General features: G+C 38.0%; 1 protein-coding gene across 1 annotated transcript in view; it reads right to left on the minus strand.

The window, feature by feature from the left end:
- Positions 1 to 428: 428 nt before the first annotated feature.
- Positions 429 to 15,676, minus strand: part of stat4 (signal transducer and activator of transcription 4) — a 40,540-nt gene continuing 25,292 nt past the window's right edge. Inside the window, exons 23-45 of the mRNA XM_011489603.4 lie at positions 13,696 to 13,826; positions 13,065 to 13,209; positions 12,884 to 12,979; positions 12,724 to 12,801; positions 12,452 to 12,530; positions 12,274 to 12,362; positions 10,695 to 10,846; positions 10,421 to 10,582; positions 10,041 to 10,133; positions 7,625 to 7,684; positions 7,489 to 7,518; positions 7,318 to 7,408; positions 7,153 to 7,194; positions 6,009 to 6,092; positions 5,799 to 5,900; positions 5,555 to 5,690; positions 4,041 to 4,081; positions 3,599 to 3,675; positions 3,356 to 3,495; positions 2,612 to 2,788; positions 2,455 to 2,518; positions 2,318 to 2,375; positions 429 to 2,105 (exon numbers count right to left, since the gene is read on the minus strand). Coding sequence (XP_011487905.2) covers positions 1,989 to 2,105; positions 2,318 to 2,375; positions 2,455 to 2,518; positions 2,612 to 2,788; positions 3,356 to 3,495; positions 3,599 to 3,675; positions 4,041 to 4,081; positions 5,555 to 5,690; positions 5,799 to 5,900; positions 6,009 to 6,092; positions 7,153 to 7,194; positions 7,318 to 7,408; positions 7,489 to 7,518; positions 7,625 to 7,684; positions 10,041 to 10,133; positions 10,421 to 10,582; positions 10,695 to 10,846; positions 12,274 to 12,362; positions 12,452 to 12,530; positions 12,724 to 12,801; positions 12,884 to 12,979; positions 13,065 to 13,209; positions 13,696 to 13,826 — 2,244 coding nt within the window. The 3' untranslated portion in view covers positions 429 to 1,988. The remainder of the gene's footprint in view (positions 2,106 to 2,317; positions 2,376 to 2,454; positions 2,519 to 2,611; positions 2,789 to 3,355; positions 3,496 to 3,598; positions 3,676 to 4,040; positions 4,082 to 5,554; positions 5,691 to 5,798; positions 5,901 to 6,008; positions 6,093 to 7,152; positions 7,195 to 7,317; positions 7,409 to 7,488; positions 7,519 to 7,624; positions 7,685 to 10,040; positions 10,134 to 10,420; positions 10,583 to 10,694; positions 10,847 to 12,273; positions 12,363 to 12,451; positions 12,531 to 12,723; positions 12,802 to 12,883; positions 12,980 to 13,064; positions 13,210 to 13,695; positions 13,827 to 15,676) is intronic.

Below are 15,676 nucleotides of genomic sequence, written 5' to 3' on the forward strand. Positions count from 1 at the left end.
AATGCGGAGTGTCCAGAGAAAACCCACTATGCACGAGGAGAACATGCAAAGCTCCACACACAGAAAGGACCTAGCCTGGATTTGAACCAGGGCCTTCTGACCATAAGAAGGTGAGATGGCTAGCTACCACCCACTGTGCAGCCCATCTGTATCTATCACATCTATTGTATGTATCCCTCTATTCTTTCCATCCATCCAAATGCAAATGCACTTTCTGAGATGTCAAACTCAGAAAGCAGGTCAAAAATGTAATATCTATAAAACTAATATACAATTCAAAATAAGATCCATCCGCACAATGATTGTTTGCAGTGTTTGTATTTGTCTCATTGTGTCATTCAAGGACTTAACATTCCTTCATCAGAGGGAACACTGAGCCTGAAGTGATGGGACATAAAAACAGAAAGAAAGCACGCTAAAGCAAAGTTTAAATAAGTTCTTTTAATACAAAGAATACACTTGTGATGTAGAGTTTGCGTATTACAGCATATTACAAATATTTCACAACATAGACAATGTTCTTTTTTCAGTGTTGCTGATATCAAACAAAAAGCAACCTGTCTAGTTGCATGTAAGCTTTAGCTTTAATTCAGTAAGTTCATTACCAAAAAACAAAAGGTATAGCAGATTTTTTGGGAGCTATTGTTTAGAACACGTGATCCCTTCAGGTTTTAAAATGTGTGTGGGAGACCACCAAGTAAATTTGACGAGGTATTCTAAAATCTCAAAGATATAATGGGGAATCAGATCATGTAGGGTTCTAAAAGTGTGAACTAAAATGTAAAACATTTTTCGAAAATTAAACTAATGCTGTTTAATCAATCTTGTAAAAGAATTGTTGGATGTACTTCAAAGTAGCTCAGGTCTTACCCACAAAAGATGAAACAGTATCATGTTCTGCTATAAATTGCTTTGAACAGCATACAGCATATTTACCCACCTGGAGGTGTTAACACTGCGGCACACTTATTTTAATGTAATGTATGAATACATCATATATTTTACTATGTTTTTGTACCGTAATCTAAAATATGTGGATAATTTACACATACCACATGGTAAACAAAATCTCAATAAGGTCTAAAATGTTCTGGTAGCCAAGACAAGTGACAATAACCATTTTTTTCTGATCAGTTTTGTAATGGTTCTCACAAAAAAATGAAAATAAATTTACATTCTTTTTCTAGACTTAAATATTTACTCCACTAATTTGTGGAGAATTTAGTTTTGAATGATCTCATCACCCCTTTACTTGCTGCCCTCCACTCACGTAGTTTTAATTTTGGGATCCATCTTAAGGTTTTTGTAATTGTTTTCAAAGCTTTTAGTAGTTTGGCTCCATCACAATTATCAGCTCCAGAAATAAATTTAACATCTTCTACCCAGCTTCCTCTAAAAGTTTCAAACTCCAGACTTTGTGCCAGACTTTTGCTCCTAAATGATTTAGCGGTTTCCTTCTTCACATCAGAGCTGCTGTAACATTTTCTTGCTTTGATCCTTCACTTAAAATCCACTTCTCATCCCTGGCTTTTAAACACAGCTGTGTTCAACATTAATCTTAATGTAGTTTTACTTTTGAAGTTTTTTTGTTGTTGCAATATTGTATGGCTGTTTTGCTAATGCTAATAGAGGCTCAAAATTGCTAATAGAGGCTGTTTCTACTATTTTGTTTTTATTATTGTTAGATTCTTATTGTTTATTGTAAGATTGTTAGAAAAGTTTAAAACCAACACAAGATTTTCATTACATTTTAAACCATTGAATAACATAAAAATCCAAATAACATTTCTAAATATTAAGAAGATTTTGTAATATTTGTCTCCTTAAAAACTGTGATAAAGCAATGGTATTCACAAATTACGCAGAGATTTGTGCTTAACAGATAAGGATTCTCAGTGTACCGTAATCTGTTTTTGATTCTATGGCCAATTATAGCACACAAGGTGGTAAAAGGAAGATTATGGCATGTTTATATAAGCTGTAATATTTTAAGACATGAACATATCCATGTAGGGAATTCCTCCATACGGAAAGAAGACGGCGTCAGATTCAGAAATGCCGAGTAAATCATTCAAGATTTCCTCCTGACCAGCATCAAGATTGGGCTAAAAATGCATTAAAACAATACAATGATATATTTATATATAATAGTTACAATTATATATGTTAAATAAACAAAAATTGAAACATTTAAGATGATAAAAAATACTCTATTTATTATAGGAAATACAAGATTTTTTAAAAATGTCTTTTACCAAGGGTTGCTTAAAAAAAACTATAGACTAATGCAGGTGTCAATAAAAGGACAAAAACTCACAATGTCAAAATCCATGTCGGACATCCCATTTGGTGGAGAAGGAGGGGGTGTTGTTTCACTATAAAAAAAACTAAACATTAAAATTTTGTTTTTTACAGTTTGCTGACTGAAAGAATGGTCACATCTAAACGACTTACTCTGAAGTAACGGTGAGTATTCTCTGGACGTATTCTTTCATATTTATCTTAGGAGCCCCTGGTTCTACAGAGACAGAGAGAAGAGAGTCACGGTTTGTGACGATATCTGCATGTTTTAAGAGGAAAGTTGAAGAAAAGATTACGGAAGTCACAATACCGGATTCCTTGGAGTATTTTCCAAACACCTGGTCTTTGGGGATGTCGGGGTAAAGATAGATTAGAGGGTTACTTGTCTTTCCGCGCGCTGTCAGACTGTAACGGGTAATGACATGAGGCAGAGACAAGAGTGAAAGCTCCTGCCTGGTGTAGGGCTCAACTGAATGAACGTGGGCTTCTGCAGGAATAAGCAAAAGTCTGCATAAAATGTATGCAACATCACCGCAGATAACTGAATGCAATAAAAAAATTAATTATAATTTGTGCACAATGCTTTCTCAGTTTACAGGGGTGTGTGAAACTAAAGCAAACAGAAAAAACAAATTTATTTATATTGCACTTTTCTTGAGAAAAAAAGTGTTTGGCAATGTATGTTAATATTACATAAAACTTGATAAAACATGGAATAAAATGTGTTTCAAAAGTTAAATATACAAAATTGTAACAGAAAATATCAGGATTAAAAGACCCTTTGGAGCACCTTTACAATAGATCAAAAGATGATTGGAGTAGGAATTTATTTAAACTCAAACGAGGGAAAAAATGCACACAAAGGTGAACAGGTGTAAACAAATGCTGCATTTGGCCAAACCACGGAATTAGAACCATAAGTAAACCTGACATATCACCACATGAGATATGTGTTCATATTTGTCCAATAGTTCATACACACCAAACTATATATTTTTGTGACTTGACTTTCCATACATCTGCATCCATATACAAAAAAAGGTAATAAAGGTACCTCCAGTGGAGCTATCCACCCAGCTGAAAGTGATGGCTCCATTCTTCACACTCTCACTGAAACGAATCAGGAATGTTCCATTGGGTTTACCCTGCAGCAGGAGCTTGGTTCTTCGCCTGCTTACGAATCCCATGATGTGCCTGAAATCAAAATTTAGCAAAAAAAAAAAAAAAAAGTTCATAATTAGCCTCTCAGTACACGCTAACAAGAGCGTAGGCCTGATGTACTTTTGTGAAGTCTTACCCGTCCCGCCAAAGATCAGCCAGGTGTTTTTTGATTAAACTTAGAATTGCATCAATCCAAATCCAGGCACTTTCATTCTGACACACAATCAAAAGTCACCGTGTTATGCCAATGAAAGACTGTAATAAATATGATCCTAGTTTATCTTTACATCACAATTTTTAACATAGACAAGAAAAACCCTTAAAGGTGAAACAGTTATAAAATAGTATTTCACTAGAGAATATAAATCCTCTTTATTAGAAATTATTAGAGCTAAAATAAATAAGTTATTAGGTTAGTAAAGTTCCATTCTATTCTATTAGTGATGGAAGAGCAATCTAGCATTTATAGTGCGCTGGCGTAACTTGTCAGTTTAAAAACTTTCAAGCATCCATGCATTTGCATTAAGACGCTAGGACAGTCACATGTCAACATTTTTCTACCAACTCCTCCACCTCACCTTGGAGAACTTGCCCCAGTGAACAAGGTCATCAGGATTATCTGTAAAGAAACACAACTGTTACACCATATTGTTAAGTTGCATCCTTTGAGCCATATGGTTCTGTTTTCTTTGTGCGCATCTCTTCTTTTCTCTTTTTCTTTGCAGGAGCTGTTCTTCTCAGACCTGCTGATTGATGTTGGTTGATGAGAATCAGAAGATTGAGACCAGCTGATGGTTTTAGTTTGATCAGCTAGAAAATCTCAATACTTGGCTAATGTTACTTTTTGCTTAGGTTTACTCGTTTTTCAGTAAACAATCTCTCCTTATGATTTCAAATTGCTTAGCTCTTGTCTATTGTTGTGTAGAATCTCTTCAATAAGCAAGTATTTTTGAAACTTTTGATCCCATTGTTCATTGGCATTCAGTCCTTTCTTACTCTGTCTGAAGCTACAGACACACCGGGAATGTGATGCAAATTCAAGAACGCGCTAAATGCGGGTTCTTGAATGTGCATTTAGCCAATGCTGTTCACACTGGACAATCAGGGAAGGGCTTCTTATTCTTTTTCTACTGTTTACTAGCATATATCCACCACCAACAGTTGGAAGAGGCTTGGTGATGTCAAAGTGGTTAAAATTTCGTGAATCTTGCTCCAGGCTTTGTCTTTCACAGCTCTATTCCGATATTTGAAAAGTTTTGTGTGATATTGGCCACGCAAAAAACTCAATTCTTAATTTCTCCTCCCTGATCAATTTTCAAACGCTTGGCACTTTCCATAAATTAAAAGGAACATACATCACTACCAAATCCAAGTCCCCTGATTGGTTTGACCTCGTTTAACTTGCATCATGTGTTCAATAGCTGCGCGTTTCTTACATAGAGCCGAAATGGTCGAAGAAACGTGAGTAGTTACGCATGAACGTGAGAGTTTTCATTCTAGAACCCCAATATGTGTTATTACACTTTTCATGTGAAGTGGCCGCACTGGTAATGCAGCTTTAGTGTTTTACTGAGTTAATTATTGTTACAGCCCACTCCCAATAATGAGCTCAGACAAGTTCAGAACACAAAACCATCCATTTTCAACCTATAAAGACACAAGCTGATAATAGCGGGATTGTCCTTAACATTTCGTAGCTTCTTGCTTGTTTGCCCTAGTTTTTCAAACCTCATCTCTAACATTCCTGATTTTGCAAAGACCTATGTTTTCTTCATTTCTTGAAGTGCTGTCAAAGTCTATTGTTAACCACAAAACGTTTATAGAATTTTTAAATGGGTTTGTGTCTTAAATTTTTTTCTTTTGGCTTCTTTATTATTTCAATGTCTTTCTTTATTTGTCTGCTTCTATTTTAGAGCTCTGGGTTTTTAGTTTTAATTTATTTACCTTCTTTCACATTTTATAAACAAATTTTTATTTTAAAAAATCTTCTTTCTGCTAAGATACACTTTCAGCCAAACTCCAGATTCTACATGCATATTGCAAGAAAAAAAATCTCATTCTCAAAGTGTACGTTGAACGAATAAATACTGACCCACTAGTTTTTCTTTCAGCATGGAGAGTTGGTCCTCATCGAGTCCTCGTTGGGCAACAGACAGAAACTGCCAGCTGAGGAGCTGTGAGAGATGCTGCCAGGACAGAGGTGGAGGTTCAAGGAACAGGGACAGGTTCTAAGGGACAAAACAGCACCACTTAAGAACATCTTATGCTAAAAATAATGAACAAGTACATGATTGGATTGACTGTGCTTTTTTATATAAGCCCTGTGATCCATTTACCATAGATTTACTGGTGCAAAGCATGTTCCACCACATGATGGAAGCCCAGGCACTGGGAACCTGACTGCTGCTGGTGATGACGACCACAGGAAGGGAGGTGGTCTGCAGCAACATCAGAGAGGAGAGGTCAATAAAAATCTAAAACTAGCACCAGAGAACATTTGCTTTTCAACACTGACTTGAAAATTAAAAAAAAGGAATTTTATTCACGTTAATGTTATAGGTCTGTCCGTTGTGATGCAACACCGTCTCAAAACGAATGATGTGGAGGTCTTCTGTGACTCCCAGATAACTCTGACAAACAAGGAATACATATGTGTAAAGTGATGCAAACACTTTTAGTTAACCTTTAATAAAAACAGTTGGTACCTGCAATTTACTTAAAGAAATACAAATATTTTGTGGCCTGTTTTGTTTTTAGTTAATATCACTTAAACTTCTTTTTTTCTCTCTTTACCTTCTGGGTTATGATAAATGTATTCATGCATGCATTTTTAACTGGCTTTTAGCTGAAATTAAGTAATATATTTTTGATATATAAATTATTTTATGTATAATACCTTGTTATTATTATTATTATTATTATTATTATTATTATGTTTTATTCAGATCATGCCCTTAATGAGATCAGTTGTGTCTAATTTTAGTGATTGTACATGTAATTATTTATTTTATTTTATTTTATTTTGATCTTAGTTTTTACTTTTATAAAAAAAAAAAATCAAGTCTTATCTTTATGGGATCCTCCTCATCAGTGACTATGGTTTCCTAGGGAAAAAGGTCATTGCAGTGGGATCTTGATTGGGTGGAGCCCGTAGTGACACCTCTCTGTTATCATGATCTATTAGTGAGAAAATCGTTTTCTCACTTCAGTCTTTAGCCAAATTTCATTCTTTCTTCGTTTATGTTTTCTACTCCCATGGAGGTCTGGGGGCATTGTGTTTGTTCTTATATTGTTTCATGTGAAGGTTTTTGTTTTGATTTTTAAGTTTGAAAGTTATTCTAAGTCTGTAAAGCATGTTGTGTTACAAATGTATGAAAAGTCCCTTATGAAAAAAGTTTATTTACTTTTTTTTAACAATGTCTTCAAAGGTTTTTGTATGATTTTGCTGTTAAATGCTACCTAAACCAGCATGTGCTTAAATTAAACTGATTATTTTTTAGCTCTTTTGAGCCTTTATTAGCATTAGCATTCACCAAATCTTAACGAACATGACAACCACGGATTTAGCATTGCTCGTTTCTGACTCAGGTTTAAGACTTTGTAAGGCAAAGACAAAAAAAGCCCAACTTGATTGAACGCAATTTGAATTAACTATTGTGTCTTAATGAAGCACTAAATGGGTTCTCTTACCTCATTTGTGCCTTTAGACTTTGATTTTTTTTCTTTGAGAGACTTTAGAAGAAAATAAAAAGTTAAAAGCTGCAGAAATTCATGTAACATCACACGCAAAACACAAAAAAGGTATTTAATACTTGATAGTATTGTATAGAAGTTTTAGTTTGTGAAGACTCTTACCATGTGAGCAAATTCTGCCATTAATCCTCCACCTGGAGTGTCTACATCTAGCACTTTACTGTCGTCCCTGGTGAACTCAAAAAGACGGGACCTGCACAAAGAATACTATTTACTGACAAAACTCTCAAACAGTTATGACTAAGTACCAAAATGGATTCTTATTTCGCTCACCCATTTGTTGTGTTGGGTTCTTCAACATCCCTTATTACATTAAAACATAAGAAAAATGACCTTAATTCAAAAAAATGTATTTCAAATCTGAAATAAAAATTTGTCAAAGCTCTGAACCAACTGTTCTTTGACCTACCTGGAAAATCCTGGTTTGACTTTAAGCAGGAATTTAAAGTCAGGTAGGTTGGCCAAGAATCTAAAATTTGAAAATATTTTTTGGTAAAAATCTTAAAAGCAAAAATTAAAGTAGAACAAGTCATCTTTGATGGATCCCCCTTCATGGCTACTGCACACCTAAACTGGCCTCTGTGATTATTTTTTAACTTTCAGCATTTAAGAAAAAGCTACTTAGCAGCAGTTTTGAGTAACTTTTCCTCTAAGAACTTGGAAAAACACAAAGAAACTTTCTTGACATGAACTCTACGTACTCCCTTTTCTGGTAGCCATTTCTGATCAGCATAACTTGGTTGCTGTTCACCCACACAATCCACACAATCCACACAATATTGCTTAATTGTTTGTATTCATGGTGACCAACCGAGGTAACAATTCTGTGTTTTCTCATTTCTCATATTAAGAAATTTACCCCTATAACCCTCAAAGCCCAGGGACCTCTGGACTGCTCCTACAACTGATTTCATACTAACAAAAATCAACAAAACCTCTAGTAGAAGACTTTTATAGTTTCACTGCACCAAACTTTTCAAGGACAGCTGGCTTGAATGCAAAAACATCCAAATTTTCCTTCAGCGCTTGCTAATTTCTACCACTTACTTCTTCTTTTTTTCAGGAATATTGCTTTCTGGTCTTCATATTTCTATTTTTCATGTGATCTTGAATAACTGAACTGTCTCATTGGATGTACGCCTCCAAAGCTCTGTTTTTGGCTTTAGCTTGATGTGGCTTGGTGTGACTCCATTTACACTGCACTTGGGATTTTTATGTTTTCAGGGCCCAAACTGCTGCAAGTTTGTGTGCTTAAAAACAGAAATAAAAGGGAGACACAAACTAACAGAAATGGCTGCAATCATTGTTTCAAGGAGCCAACGCTAAATAGAGGAGACAAAATTTCACCATTTCTACTTATTTAAATACTTTGTATTGCCAAAGCAAAATATTATTTAGACTTAGATTTCCATAACTAAAGCGGAAAATTAGTAGATCTTTTTTCTCATCCATCCATCCATCTTCGTCCGCTTATCCGGCACTGGGTCGCAGGGGCAGCAGTCTAAGCAGAAATGCCCAGACTTCCCTAAGACTGGATGCCTGAGCCACCTCAACTGGCTCCTTTCAATGTGGAGGAGAAACGGTTCTACACCGAGCTTCTCAGCCCATCTCTAAGGGAGCACCCAGCCACCCTACGGAGGAAGCTCATTTCAGCCGCTTGTATTCAGCACCTCTTTCTTTGAGACTCAGACTCAGAATTGAGAGCTTTGCTTTTCGGCTCAGCTCTCTCTTCACCACAACGGACCGATACAGCGACCGCATAACTACGGACGCTGCTCCGCCTGTCAATTTCACGCTCCGGTCTTCCCTCACTCATGAATAAGACCCCAAGATATTTAAACTCCTCCATCTGGAGCAGGAACACTCCACCCACAGAGAGATGGCAAACTTCCTTTCTCCGGTTGAGAACCATGGCCTCAGATTTAGCAGTGCTGACCCTCATCCCAGCCGCTTCACACTCAGCTGCGAAATGCCCAATGCATGCTGGAGGTCCCGGCTCAATGAAGCCAAGAGGACAACATCATCTCCAAAGAGCAGAGAGGAAATCCTGTGATCCCCAAACCAGACCCCCTCCGGCCCCTGGCTGCACCTAGAAATTCTGTCCATAAAAACTATGAACTGGAGAATCAATGATAAAGAGCAGCCCTGCCGGAGTCCAACGTACACCGGGAACAGGCCTGACTTACTGCCGGCTATGCGAACCAAGCTCTTACTCCAGTCGAACACCTTCTCCAAATCCACAAAACAGATATAAACTGGATAAGCAAACCACCACGAACCCTCCAGCACCTTAAAGAGGGTGTAGAGCTGGACCACTGTTCCACAACCAGGACGGAAACCATACTGTTGTTCCTGAATCTGAGGTTCGACTATTGGATGGATTCTCTTCTCCAGTACCCTGGCATAGATTTCCCAGGCTGAGGAGTGCAATTCCCCGGTAGTTGGGACACACCCTCCGATCCCCTTTTTTAAAGAGGGAAACCACCACCCCTGTCTGCCAGTCCCATACAGTTCTCAAATGCCAGGCGATGCTGCAAATACATGTCAGCCAAGACACTCCTGCAGCATCCAGAGACTTGAGGTACTCAGGGCAGACTTCATCCACTCCCGGAGCCTTGCCACTGAGGAGCTCGTTCACTAACTCAATGACTTACACTTCGGTGATAGACAGCCTTACCACAAAGTCCTCATTCTCTGATATTTTTTCCCCATTTTAACTTGGACACTTTTTTCAAAGGGGAACTGTCCTAAAAATATGATGAGAGTTGACAGGTGTGAGAAAATAAAATCTGTGGGAAAATAAAGCAGGAGAGTAACTTTCTTACCTAACTGTCACTGTGAAGCGCACCCCAAGCTTCAGGATCAGGGGACGAGGTGTTAAATTCTGCATGAAAGGCTGTCTCTCAACCACCAGAGCACTAAAATGGTACATCAAAACACTTGTCAGCATTAGGCTCACAATGCAAAATTTAAACAATGTTATTTAAATAAATAATTTTGTAAATCTGCCAATGGGGTAAGAAAAATGGTCTTAAAAAAATCTTATTTTAAGAAAAAGAATAGTCACCAACTAAAATTATTTTTCTATTGAAAATCTTTTTTTTTAAAGGTTTTTTTCTTGGAAGAAAGAAAATAAGACTCAGATTCAGTTTGTGCATGTCGCTGATGTTCTGAATTTAATTCAAAGATTTGAACTTTGTCTCACTTTTCGATAAGTCTCGTTATCAGCAGCAGAGTAAATTTCTCGATCTCTGCAACTGAAGCAGAGAAGCTGGAGGTGTCATTGTTGCTGTATGTGTTGCTCTGCTCCTGCAGTTTTTGTAGCAGCTCACGGACTCTGAGGAGGACCTCAGCAACATTCGTAAACCTAAAGAAAAGGACAAGAGCAGACACATATCTGACTGTGTATTATGAATGCTGCAACTAATCAAATTATTCATCCCTTTTACAAAAAAATTCTTAAAGATACCAATCGTTACCAATTCTGCAGAAGCTCCAGGGAGGTGTCAGTCGGACATCCAATGCATGCAAGCTGATTCCTACGCTTCCACTCAGGCAGCTCTTCTTCGAGGAGCGTTTCCTCTATTTTAGAAGTCTGGTTTAAAATGCTTACAAGCTGTTCCAGCACAAACTGCAACAACAAAAGAAAATTCATGAACCTTTCCATGTTAATTTTACACCATTACAATCAGATGTTATCATTTGATTCATGCAATTTGAGTCCATTTTTGTAGGATTTTATTTGCTAAATCTTAAGAAAGGCATGCCTGAGCCACCTCAACTGGCTCCCTTCAATGTGGAGAAGAAGCAGTTATGCTCCGAGCACTCCGCGGGTGACTGAGATTCACCTATCTCCAAGAAGGAGATATCCTATCCTATCTATGTAGAATCCTATCTATGTAGAAAGCTCATTTCAGCCGCTTGTATTCGGGACCTCGTTCTTTCGGTCACGACCCAGAGCTCGTGACCATATTGTATATATTGACCGGTTTGGAACGAAGATCGACCAGTAAATTGAGAGCTTTGCTTTTTGGCTCAGCTCTCTTCACCACAACAGACCAATACAGCGACCGCATTACTGCGGAGGCTGCTGCGATCTGCCTGTCAATCTCACGCTCCGGTCTCCCAGCCGCTTCACACTCAGCTGCAAACTGCCCAAATGCACGCTGGTGGTCCCGAAGCCAACAAGACAACATCATCTGCAAAGAGCAGATAGGAAATCCTGTGGTCCCCAAACCAGACCCCCTCCGGCCCCTGGCTGTGTCTAGAAATTCTGTCCATAAAAACTATGAACAGAACCGGTGATAAACAGGTCTGACTCACTATGCGAACTAAGATCTTGCTCCGGTCATACCGGACAGCCCTCAGTCAGGTTCCCCGGACCACATACTCCCAGAGCACCCTTCACAGGACACCACGGGGGCACGGTCGAATGCCCTCTCCAAATCAACGAAACACATATGAACTGGAGGAGCAAACTCCCACGAACTATTCCCACTCAACTATCGGACGGACTCTCCTCTCCTCTCCAGGACCCTGACATAGACTTTCCCAGTTGAGGAGAGTGATTCCAGGTAGTTGGAACACACCCTCTGAGGTCACCCTTCCTAAAAAGAGGAACCACCACCCCTGTCAGGCTGAGTCATATCAAGACCATAAATTGGATCCCAGATCGCAGTTCCCCCAGGGTATGTGTCAAATGAAGAGAACAGCTAATGGAACTTTAACTTAAAAATACTGCAGAGAAAAGTGATAGGATAAATTATATCTTTCAAATGACATTGGATAAAAACATTCATATCCTGAATTTTTTATTTAAATATTGCACTATTAAATATTATATGGGGTGTCGTTTGTAAAGCTGCACAGTTAAGCAGAGGAAAATGTTTAAAAAAAAACCTTGATAATTGGTCATGGACTCTTTGAGGAGTTTAACATGAAAGAAGAGCGCCATCTTATGGAAAGAACTTGATATTGTCACATGCAGTCTTAAAGCACTTTTGTCCAGTTCCTGCTACTTTCAGTTTGGCTCAGTGAATATTATTCAAAAGCCCTTACCTGCTTTCTCTGATGTATAATGGCAGTCTGCTTCACACATTCCTGCTCCACCACAGCCCTAGACTGAGCCAGTCCTGTGTTCTGCTCAACTGGTAAAAACAAATAAAGCAAATTGATCAAACTATATTTTTTTATTTTGCTCTAACTGTTTCTTGTTTTCTGATTTTTCTTTCCTTACCTTTACTTGGCCATGTCTTTTGTATGAAGTCAAGCTTTTCATTCAGGCTCTCCAGGATCTTTGTTTGTTTCTTTACTTCCTGATGTTCAAGACAAGCAATAAAAAGTTGAGATCTGCTTTCCTTAAAGACCCCCTCTGATGAAAATTGTGTTTTTGGTGTTTTTTTAAATTATTTTTCTGATGATGGGGTAAAGAAAACTTTAAAATAGATCAAAAGATGATCTGAGTGGGACTTTAAGACTGGAATTCTATCTATTGTCCAAAAAATTTACCAAGACTCTTTGTTTCAGGTCAGTTATCTGGTTATCCAGCTCTTTCCACTTTAGCTGCATTCCTGGATTACTACAACCCTAAATGGATGAAACAGTAATGTTACAAGAGTTGGTAATGTGTGTTTTCATTGCTTTCTGCTGCACATATACAGCATCCTACCTCTGTTGAATTGGCTGATGCCAGAATTTTCCTTTCCTCTTTTAAGCATTCAGAAAGAATCATAGCCATCTTCAATGGCTCATTTTGAAAATGCATCTAAACAAATGCAGACACAAAGTGAGGAGACAGCATGATGTAACCATTGTAAATGGAAATGTAAAGAATATATTGTCTTCCCTACCAGCAGGTAGTTATTCATCCATAAAAAATCTGGTCCTTGCAGGAGGATTTTCCCTTTAAGCAAGATGTTCCACTGTTCCTCCGAATGCTTCAGGAGAGCATGTAGGCACATGACAGCTTTGCTCTCATCCACGGCTGCTGAGTCCCTACACAACAAACCATCGAAAATCATTATTTTACATTTTGCTAAAAATCTAAGCAGTTGACAGAAAGCTTATTATTAAAGCTTATTCATAATCATCAACAACAACAACAACAACAACAACAATAATAATAATAATAATAATAATAATAATAATAATAACAATAATAATAATAATAATAATAATAATAGCATTGTCTTGGAGGGGAAAAAAGATACTTTTCATACTTTCATACTTTTTTACGATCTTAGTTTCACCAATTCTGTTTCAACACCAGGAAAAACCACAGTAATGCGGACAGAAACTGGATCAAAAATAGTTTCCATTGCCATACTTTCCTTTTTAAGTAGTCTAGATATTTTACTTAAAATAAAAATAAAGTGTAGTGTTGTGCCTTGTGATTTAAAAACTAAATAGCAGTCTTAGTTCCAATATGTTAAAAAAGTAAAGATGGCTGGATAGTTTTCCAACTTGGTAGACGGATCTTACCAGTCCTGGCTCTCGATGCAGGCGCTCAGCCAGTGGCGGATCTCCCGGGGAAACTTGCCCTCATACAGCTGACTGACCGAGCTCTGCAGCGCGAAGTCCAGCCGCAGCAGCTCCTGCCACTGCGCCATCACCTACTGTTGTTCCCAGAGGGTTTGTCAGTTTAATTCTTACTTATAAAAATGATTATAACAATAAGGAGGAATCCAAAGAACCGATTTGAATATTTGAATAACTACACAATAGTCATTCAAATAATAATAATAATAAAAGAAAAACTAAACTAACAAACTAACATATTGTCTTGCTCTTTGAATCAAGACTCCCACTGTTTCTGGAACTTCAGGTTCAACATGACCTGGAAAGGAGGGGTGGAGCCGTCAAAAATCAACGCCCACTACACCACGTGATTCTCCGTAATCGGCATGACTCAGTCAATCAAGCTAACAAGTTACTCTGCCGTTCCTGCTTTCAAAATAAAGCCTACATTTCACCTTGTATTTTTCAATAATTCAATTTATAAATTTTTTTTAAATAACACTTTAATTTTATAACTTTTTAATTCAATACAAAAATGTAAATGTCTCAATGTAAAATGTTTAACTTAACCCTTATGTGGTGTTCGGGTCTGTGGGACCCGTTTTCATTTTTTATCAAAAGAAAAATGATACAATTAATTAATTTTTCAAACTCAGACTCACTGACCTTGGCTCATTTTCTGTGAAGAACATATATCAGAATACATTTTTAATGACCACACACCGTATACCCCCCCAACACATTTCTATTACATATAAGATGTTCGGGTCCACTGGACCCGGGGCTAATAGAAGTGTGGAAATTGATGTTTTATGTACCTACACTCTGTCCTCCACCTGTCTGGGCCTGCTGTGTGTGTGTGGGTGTGTGTGACCAGTGAGAAAGAGAGAGAGAGAGTGGCAGAGAGAGAAAGTTTCACTGTAAATGTGAGTTCTGTTTCTACACCTGCGGTTCCCGCACAAGGTTGCAACATTGTTAAAATAATTCAAGCAACAACTCTGTTTGCTCTCGTTCTCCCGCACATTTGACATTTAACCATTTGACTTTCTTGCGGGAATCTTTAATATCTCGCTCTTTATCTGCTACAAATTGGAGGCGGGACACGTTAAAAATAGCTTTGCCAGTGTGGTTTCTTATCAGAACTGATCAAAATGGCCAAAAGACTTTCTGCGCAGAGGGCCCTGGAATTGATTTTAGAAGAGAGAGACGTTTTTGATGATGATGTAGAGGGAGACGATTCAGAAGAGGAGGTTTCAGAATTATAGGCTCACATTTCTGAAAGTTCAGAGTCTGACAGTGACTCATGATCGCCCATGATCGTAAGATTGCATGATCGTAAGATTGCAGGTTCAATTCCCGCCTTGCACGCCCATGAATCGAAATGTCCTTGGGCAAGACACTGAACCCCACCTTGCCTCTGGTGGTAGGCGGGCGCCTGTGTTTGGCAGCGGAACTGCCACCAGTGTGTGAATGTGTGTGTGACTGGGTGAATGGGTCTGTGACTGTAAAGCCCTCTGTCCTTGTTGGAAGAAAGGCGCTATATAAGTATACGCCATTTACCATTTACCATTTAGATTGAGCATCAGCCAGTTCCAAAACGAAGCCATCAGCACCCAGCCACAGGACCAGGCCGTCAGCAGCCAGGACCATGTGTTGTATAGGCTAGTGGCTAGAAGGCCATGTGTTCAATGGGGCTGATGTGTTGTCTTGACTAATAGGTTTACTCTATGTGTTCAGCTTGTGTTGTACAGCTGAGTGGGTTCAGTTTCTGTGTTCAAATAAATAAAAGTCAGTAGTTTTGAAAACCCTTGCTTCACTTGAAAATTTGTTTCCACTCATATCTTGATTTTAATTGATTTTCTTTATCACGTTTTAAATAATGAGTTATGAATGTGATCTAACAAAGGTAAAGGGCAAAAATTAACCAAATATACTGATTGTAAAT

Source organism: Oryzias latipes, chromosome 21 (assembly GCF_053564925.1).
Source record: "Oryzias latipes strain Hd-rR chromosome 21, Olatipes_Hd-rR_3.1".
Lineage (NCBI taxonomy): Eukaryota > Metazoa > Chordata > Actinopteri > Beloniformes > Adrianichthyidae > Oryzias > Oryzias latipes.